Source organism: Chenopodium quinoa, unplaced genomic scaffold (genome assembly GCF_001683475.1).
Source record: "Chenopodium quinoa cultivar QQ74 unplaced genomic scaffold, ASM168347v1, whole genome shotgun sequence".
NCBI classification, from domain to species: Eukaryota; Viridiplantae; Streptophyta; class Magnoliopsida; order Caryophyllales; family Amaranthaceae; genus Chenopodium; species Chenopodium quinoa.
In genome coordinates this window covers 1364224-1372865 of record NW_018744240.1, presented here as the reverse complement: position 1 = coordinate 1372865, position 8642 = coordinate 1364224, and the positions used below count along the sequence as shown (strand labels likewise).

Here is an 8642-nt window from a genome sequence, read left to right as displayed (position 1 = left end):
TTTTACTTTATTCATTGAACTTTCTAATTTACTCTTAACTTATCCACTTACATTGTACTTTTTTTCACTCTCTCTCTAACTTTTGTCTATAATTGTACTTTTTACTTTTTTCCCCTTAAATTATCCACTTGTCTTGTACTTTTGTTTAGCTTTTTTCCACTTTTAATGTACTTCTTCCACTTTTCCTCCCATTTTATAAATACCGTGAAAAAAACACAATAGGAACTATATTATGGGACGGACGGAGTATAAGATATGGTTTTGTCAGATCGCAAAGAAATGTGATTGACATGAATGAAGCATAGATCTCAAGAGGATTTTATCCATTTGAATTATTAGGGTCCCTTAGGGTAAGACATACTGATTTTGGGTTGTCTCCGTTATATCAGAAACATTCATAGACTTTTAATTGTATGTTAGAAAATACCTTGCACAACACGAAACATCATCACCAACTTCCCTCGTTCTATCAATAGTCTCATCGCATGTTTAAATGAATGTTGGTAAGCCTTATCTGCGTTGTCCTCACTCGCTGTAATAGCTTAAAGGTAAATGTCGTCAATAACCTTAATTGGTATTGTGTAAGGGCTTCTTATGCCAATAGTAACTTATGTTACTTTACTATCCTTTCGTTTGTTGTAAACTCAGTTTAATTAATGTAATTTCAGCTGCTTTTTTTTAAAAGAAAAAAAACTAAAAAACTTACAAAGAATTGATACAAGCTTTCGTGTGTGAAAATATTTAAAACAGGTTTACTTAAATCCCTTATAAAGCCCACTTATCCCATAATTAGACGATCGTATAAAGGGCCCGTCCCATTTATTTATCAGACGAATCTAACCCATAATATGGCGGGCGGGTCATGGCTTTTAAAGGACCTCCATTCCTACCTCTCTCAGTTATTTCATTGAAGCGGACTCAATGTTCTCCATTGAAGCGCAGTTGACGTTCTCCGATGAATCTAGTATTCCCATATAACATATTTTATTATTGGCTCCGCAAATACATGCCTTAAACATAGACCCATTTGCCTTGTACAATATTTTCTCAAGGTCTTCGCTCATCAAGAATAGAGGGGTAAGTCAGTATGCATGTATAATGGACAAGTTTGTTTAAGGTGAATTTCTAGCCATATTTAGAAGTTTAGCATGCCATATCCTCTAAATAATAGCTTGAGAAACACATTATGATGTTTTCATGGAATAATACTGCGGTATAAAGAGTATGTATGCCTTGATGTTAATTTGAGCCTCCAAGAGTAGCCGTGAAAAGTAAGTACATTCACATTTAGATCTACTTAATTAGTAGTTTAGTTCAAAAACTTTACAGTCCATGACAATCTAGATCAAAACAAATCAAGTCCAACAATTTCGTCCAATTTTGAATGTACCATATTTGTGGAGTCTACTATTTTGTATTGGACTATTAATTGGTTCATGCTAAAATTAAAGATCTTGCGCATTTTTTGGGAAGTTTAAAAACAACACATTCAAAGGTTCTAATTAAAACAAGTGACATTAAAGAGAACATAAAATATGGGACAGAATTTTGTTGCAAACAATAAAGTCAAATATAATACTCCATATGAAACACACTAGAAAGTTTTTGTTGAATTTTCTATTTGAATCCTAATAAATAATACAATTCGTATATCATGAATAGAAGAATTTTTTTTTTCCCACCTTTGTACGAGTAATTCCAATCAAATTAGTACACTTTTTTTTTTATGTATGAAAATAAAATCTAGAAGAAATTGTCTATGCTTTTTTGGACGACCTCATGGACTATGACTTTGTAAGCAGCCTCAGTTGGGTGAAAACTATCCCAGAATATAAATTTTGAGGCATTTTTGCAAGTCCCAGGATCAAATTTTGTACAAAGAAAAGAAACCTCTATGTTTCCGGTGCCACAACATCCTCTATTTACAACTGTGAATCCTGTTAAAAAAAAAAAAATTGGAATCAAAATTTGTGGTTAAAGTGTAAATCATATTCATGTTCGTATTAATTGGGGAAGGGGGATTCAAAACTATGATTATCATATTCAAACCCTCATTATTTGTCACTAGCCTAATACATTATTGGTATGTTCATTTTATCATTATTACACGTGATGCATGCATGACACATGCATTTAATAAAGCGATAAAAACTCTAAGAAATAGTATGTATTTTAATTATTACCTGATTGAGAAGGGTTGTTTATGAGATCGAGCAATGGGTTGTAGATGTCTAGGTACACGAATCTGGATCCTACAAGCTTTTGGTTAAGGGAATTTAACTCGATAAAGAGCTTATTGTTGAAAAGAATCGAAGCTTCGTTTTCTTCCTTTACGCAAGATCTAAATAGACCGCCATGCAAGGTTCTTTGTGATGGAAGACAACCGCATGGTGGTGCACTGATCACACCTATCCTTCTTGCCCCCAAAGCGTATAGTTCCTGAAAGTTTCAATTGCGTAATCAAAATTTTAAATAAGAAACACAAAAATTATTTATGTTTATATAGATAAAATTTTCCAACTAAATTAGGGCAATCTAAATTCAATGCATGGGAGCGGAAGATGTAGAGGAGTGGCCTACTTCCGTCTTACTTGCAGGGCAGTTGATCTCTCGCCCAAATTGGTGCTAGTGGACCAGCTCAACTAAAAGTTTAAATTGATGGTTGAGGTCCATGACGAATAGATTTTATACTCTATACTCTATTAGATGGGACTCACATCTTACACAAAATTATTCAAAGCTTAGTTAATTTTTATATAAACAATGTTTATCAAATCTTAATAATTAGCCTAATTAATTTAGCTATCAAACTATATATATTCATTTGTCCTTTGTAGTTACCTGCACAAAAGAGGACGCCCAGTTGACCATCACACCAGTATATGCTGAGACATTCTTGTAATGAAGTCTTGCAAATGGTAATGAGAAATACGTGTTGGTAATGTCATTGCTTCCTGCACAAACTAGGTATACACTTTGGGAAATGATGGTGGATGTTGTGTTTTCTCCTACTGCATCCTTGAGCTTCTTTATATATCCTCTGAACAAATTCAATTGATCTTGTAATGTCATCACATTCTGCAATCATACACATTAATTAGTCATACCAGGCCATTTAGTTTAATTAACTCGAAATTACACACATCCTTTTACACCACTACATATGCAACTCATAAGCTACTCTCTCCATCTTTTATTTGCTATATATATTTGCCTTTTAAAAATCAAAGTTTTCTAACTTTGATTGTAATCGCTGTAGCTAAGCTTGTATATCGTATTTGTATTAGATGAGAAACTTGCAACCCCAACTCCCCAAGACAATTTTAAAAGTACAATTATTAAGAAGAGGACATGATCAATAGAACTTGACTAAATCCTATTAACTTATTATAATGCATGATTGGAGTTATTAATGGTCCAAAGTGTGTCTCAGCTTAGCTTGGAGATCGTAAAAAAACAGATGTAGCAGATTAAGAAAAGACTGATGGAGTATTGATTAGAATTAACAAAATTATGTCACATCATATATATTTTGATGTAACCAAATAACAAGTCGCAACAAAAAAAAAAAAAAAAAAAAAAAAAAAAAAAAAAGATTCTATAATAAGTGATTTTTGGAAAGGGGCAAGAGAAGGAGAGATACCGCTAATTTTGCAGAGTCGGGATCATAACCAGCAGCACCAAATGCAAAGCTAACACCGGTAACGAGGTCATTGATATTGAGCTTTGGATCCAAATATGGAGGCACAAACTCTTTAATTCCAAGTTCTTCAGCTATAAGAAACAAATTATTAAGCTGAATCACTATACATGCGTACGACTCATTTTGTATAAGATAACATATCAAGGAACAACTAATCAGAATAAATGAAGAAATTTAAAACATATTGTTATATATTATCAATTATCATAGTATTATATTATATATAAAGGTAGGATGGACAAGTTTCGTACACAATACAATGGGATTAGTTGGTGATTTGGTTTAATGAATTATTGACAAATAAAATAATATTCCATCCTAAATAAATTAGGTTTGCAACATTAGAACAAGGGCAACGAAACCATTTGATCGAATCCCATGGATAATTATGATCTAGATCGAGGAGATATAAACTACCAACCAATAATAATAAGAAAAAGTAAGAAATAAAAGTAAAAACATGTATATAACAACCACAATATGCCTTATTACTATATATGAATCACAACGGAATATTAAACCTATGAATTTTTTATCATGTTGGCCTTTGATACCATGGTAAAAGAACATGACAACTTAATCAAAAGGCTAAATTGGCCTCATGGACACTCGTTGAAAAGACCATCGACATAAATACAAGACGATGCGACCAGAAAGAAGGACAAGACCAAAGTAGAAGCTAACTTACCAAAGAAATCAGAGGGAATTTTGCCATTACTGTATCTTCCAGTGGCTACACCTCCAGGAAAGTCTCTCCCATAAGGTGGGAAATCTGCTCTTCCAACAGTCTCTATGTAATTATTATTTCCAGGATCAACTATTGAATCCCCAAATACTATGAATGCTGGCACTTTTCCTTTTTCTGGAAATTCTATGGCGTGTCCATGTATTTGCATAAATGTTGCTATAATCATACTATAAATCACTATTGTATTAATGATTTTTTTGTAGTAAGATATTATGAATAATTCATCATTTCCCATGAAATATTTCATCTTTGATTTCTCTCCCGATTCTCCCTTTTGTTTGTATTCCTCTAATGTCACGCATGCACGTATTTATATGTGACGAGTTTATTCTAAAATTAAATAAAATACTTCGTATAAAAAAAAACGTGAATAGTTTATTAAATTGAAGTCAATAGCTTATGAATTCTACTATGTGTGAACCTTGCATTCTTGTGATTATTGTGGTTTTTGTTTTTTAATATTATTCGTGGGCCCTAAACTTTTCATACAAGAATATAAATTGAACAAACTTTAATATTGATGTTCTTTCAAAAAAAATTTATAAACTTTAATATTGATGGGTTCATTGATTGATTGATAATTATTTACAAACCGTTGAGGAACGGCGTTAGTTATGGGCATGTCATGCTTGCATGTTTAATGTATCAATTATATCCTTATCAATTACTTGTAATCCTTGTCAAAGACAGGGATTGGCCTGGTAATGGTTTGAGTATAAGGTTAATCCAACTATATTAATTTACTTATCATTAATACGGAGTAATAGAATATTGGTATATTTTTTATTCTTTTCTTGTAATAAAATATTATACTACGTATCATTTTGTTAGGAAATCAACTAAACTAACAATTTGAATTGATTGTTGCCTTGTTAGAGTGATAAAATTGGCTTTATATTGTACGGAGTATCATCCCTCACAAATTTTTCACTGTTCCCAATGTCACTAAGCTATGGTTCATGCAAGGAATGAAATATCAAAACCATCTAATTATTTATATTTCAAATGAGCACAACATTTAAGTTTGAGAAGAAGGAAGTATTTGACAAAATCATACGGTTTAATTGCAAATATCTTACACTATCGAATTAATGATTTAATAGAATATATTGGCGTGCTAAAGTTTCAATGTTAAGAGTAAGCAATTAAACCATTAGATGATCAAGTCATAAAATACATTTTCCTAAGATAAATTGTGTGTTTAAATTTACTACATGTATTCAGACAGTAAGATCTAGGATAATGTCAAATTCGGACCTTGATGCCTACTACACTACATTATTGCCGTTATTGTCTACTTCCCATTATAAAGCGATTTCTAGTACTTTATACGAATCATAAGAATTATGGTAAAAACTTGGAGATCTAATCTTTGTACATTTCCTTATCACAACTAATCAAGTTCTATAGATTTCTATAGACTTTATTAATTGCTAGATTTGGAAATTAACTGTACGTACTTATTCCATTTATGCTTAATTGTACGTAATACGTTAAAATGTTTTGTTTCATATAAAAAAAATGCATTTTAGGAGTTTCTCGACACGAAGGAAAATTATAAGGGTCTATTATTACCTACAGGATATGAACATCACAATGTAATCCTCTTGTATGCATTATTCTAGAGATATGAAGTAATTGCATTATTTGCAATAAATTGTCTGTCATTATATTGATCGATTTTGGCCTGGCTTTCAAGAAACTAATGGCTGAAAAATGACGAGATTTCTGAAGATTAAATTAAAGATCCTTTTCACATTATTTTGCAACGACTTGAGTTCCACTATATTGTGATTAATTGATTTTCTAGAAATTAAATATCCTTTCCACATTATTTTGCAACGACTTGAATTCTATTATATTGTAATTAATTGATTTAGTTTTTCATGTGTTACTGGTGTATTCTACAAGTATGGATTTAGCAAGTCTAAACTAATTGACTTTCAACAATCTTGAGAGTCAAAATTCAACTTTTCCTTGAGTTTTGATTAACCTTTAGTAATATCATTAAGTAACAAAACGGGTTTTGCTTAATGGTTTGTCCAACTTAATTCAAATAGCTTGAAATAAAATTTGGTTCAACCAATATCTTTATCATCACCCTAACTGTACGTTTATAAAACCGCTCATCTAAATTGTTTAGAATCGAATTATGAAGTATGAAAGCTAAAATTAAAAGTGAGTTTTAGTCTTAAAGTTTCTAATTATACGACAATTTATAATCAGTCAGAAAAAAACCCATCGTTTTTTAGATCGATAATGTAAAAGCCTATCAAAATTTCGTCCTAAAAACAAAAAAAAATTGTGGATCACATTGCCATTTCACATTTGTCTAAAAGTACGTCCACACAAAATTGCTTTTCAAGCTTATCTTTTAGCATGGAGACGATGAACCAATTAATAAAATTGGTTCAATTTGGATTTCATCATATCATGGACAACTGTACGTCCATACCTTATATGGCCCATAAAATTAAAAGCTTGCAATATTTTTTTAAATTTTGTGTATTTGACAGCATGGAATTACAATCATTTATATCATCACTCTTTATAATTGCTTACAATAAATTATAAACCACTAAAATAATATTATATTCATTCTCTCTTGTAACTAATATAATCGTAATACTAACAAGATTGTTATCAGCCAAAGTTGACTTAGCATTTAAAAAATCAAAACATTATTTTCAGCTCATATAGTAGTAGCCTGGTGTAGATTCAAACCAAAAAATTATAAAATCCCAAAAATCACTCTTCTTGATTTAGCAAGCAATTAGTACCGTATGTGCCACCCAATTTGGTTGGATAATAATTTGCAATTGTTAGGTTATTCACCCGAGAATATACAAAATGTCCATTACGCTTTCAGATACTGTTCATTTTAATTTTTACTATGCTTACATGTTATTTAATTGTACACTCCGTAGTTACTTATTATTCTATGTTCTATAATTTAAAATTTAGTTCACCTTATTAATGAATATGCAAATCATGTTTTGTACTAGTTTATATTTTGAAATAAATGTTTTGACTTTTTTTTCTATATTTATTTTCTTTGTATTTTGAAATGCATGTTCTCTTAAGAGCATATATTAGTTGGGTGTAGGATCTAAATTACGCTTAACACGTAACTTACATATTCCCTCCGTTAAAAAATATTTGTCCGATAAAGAACAAATTTATCTAAGTTCTAACCATTATAACTATTCCAACTATTTCTTTCAATCATCTCATCTACTATTACAACGACTAATCAACATCTACATCCAGCAATTTCTCAAGATTACATTTAGGATATAACAATTCATGATGTGCAGATTTGGCTAAACCGACCACATTAGCTGGTGAAAAAAGTAGATTAAGCATTTAGCCAAATTTGTATTTGCGTGAGATTATCAAAATTAAACATACCATATGCAGGTTAGATGGGACCTTTTTTTCCACGTAACAAACTATACAATTGATTTGGTCAATTAAGTACAATTAGCTCTAGCTAATTAGCTGGTTTATTCTAATGAAACATTTCCACCACTCACATCATTTACAAGGACGGTCTAATTAATTAGTTTATTTTAATCCAAAAATATACGTAGTATCTTCAAACCAAAATCCGTATAATTTGTTTATAATTTTAGAATTGCAAATTTGTGAACTTAGAGAGTTGGATTACTCGGATACACGTTTTAAAACTTAAATGTATATAATATTGGGTTTATGTTTTCTAGACAGTACCTTTATACTCCCTTGTTCCTAAAAGATTATCACATTCAAATCGAGGATAATATTTAAAGAATGAAGGGAGTATGTTTATGCATTCAATGATAATTTGAAAATTTTATAATCATGAATTATCACTTTATATCATTTTCTCAAATTATATTTTTTTTATTTTATAACCAACGATGATGATTATTTACATAACTGGGTTAGATCCCGTGCCATACACGGTACGTTATTTTTATTACTTTTGACAAATTAATTTATTTATAGCATAAAATATAAAAATTGTTTAATATCTTGAACAAAATTGAAGTAACTTGGAATATTTGATCAAGATCATATTCTTAAAAAATATTCCATCAAAAATAAATCTTCTAGAAAAAGATTATATATTCCTTATTATTCCATAATTAATTGAGTATCAACATAAAAATGGTAAATATTATTGCTCATTTATATAGTTGACAAAAA

General features: G+C 30.4%; 1 protein-coding gene across 1 annotated transcript; it reads right to left on the bottom strand.

Moving 5' to 3' along the window:
* Positions 1–1546: 1546 nt before the first annotated feature.
* LOC110694744 (GDSL esterase/lipase EXL3-like) lies at positions 1547–4922 on the bottom strand. The gene is made up of 5 exons (XM_021871918.1): positions 4392–4922; positions 3644–3774; positions 2842–3078; positions 2184–2439; positions 1547–1937 (listed from the first exon to the last, which is right to left on the bottom strand). Exons 1-5 carry the CDS (start codon positions 4696–4698, stop codon positions 1744–1746), a joined length of 1125 nt encoding a protein of 374 aa, XP_021727610.1. The 5' UTR covers positions 4699–4922; the 3' UTR covers positions 1547–1743.
* Between the last annotated feature and the right edge of the window lie 3720 nt (positions 4923–8642).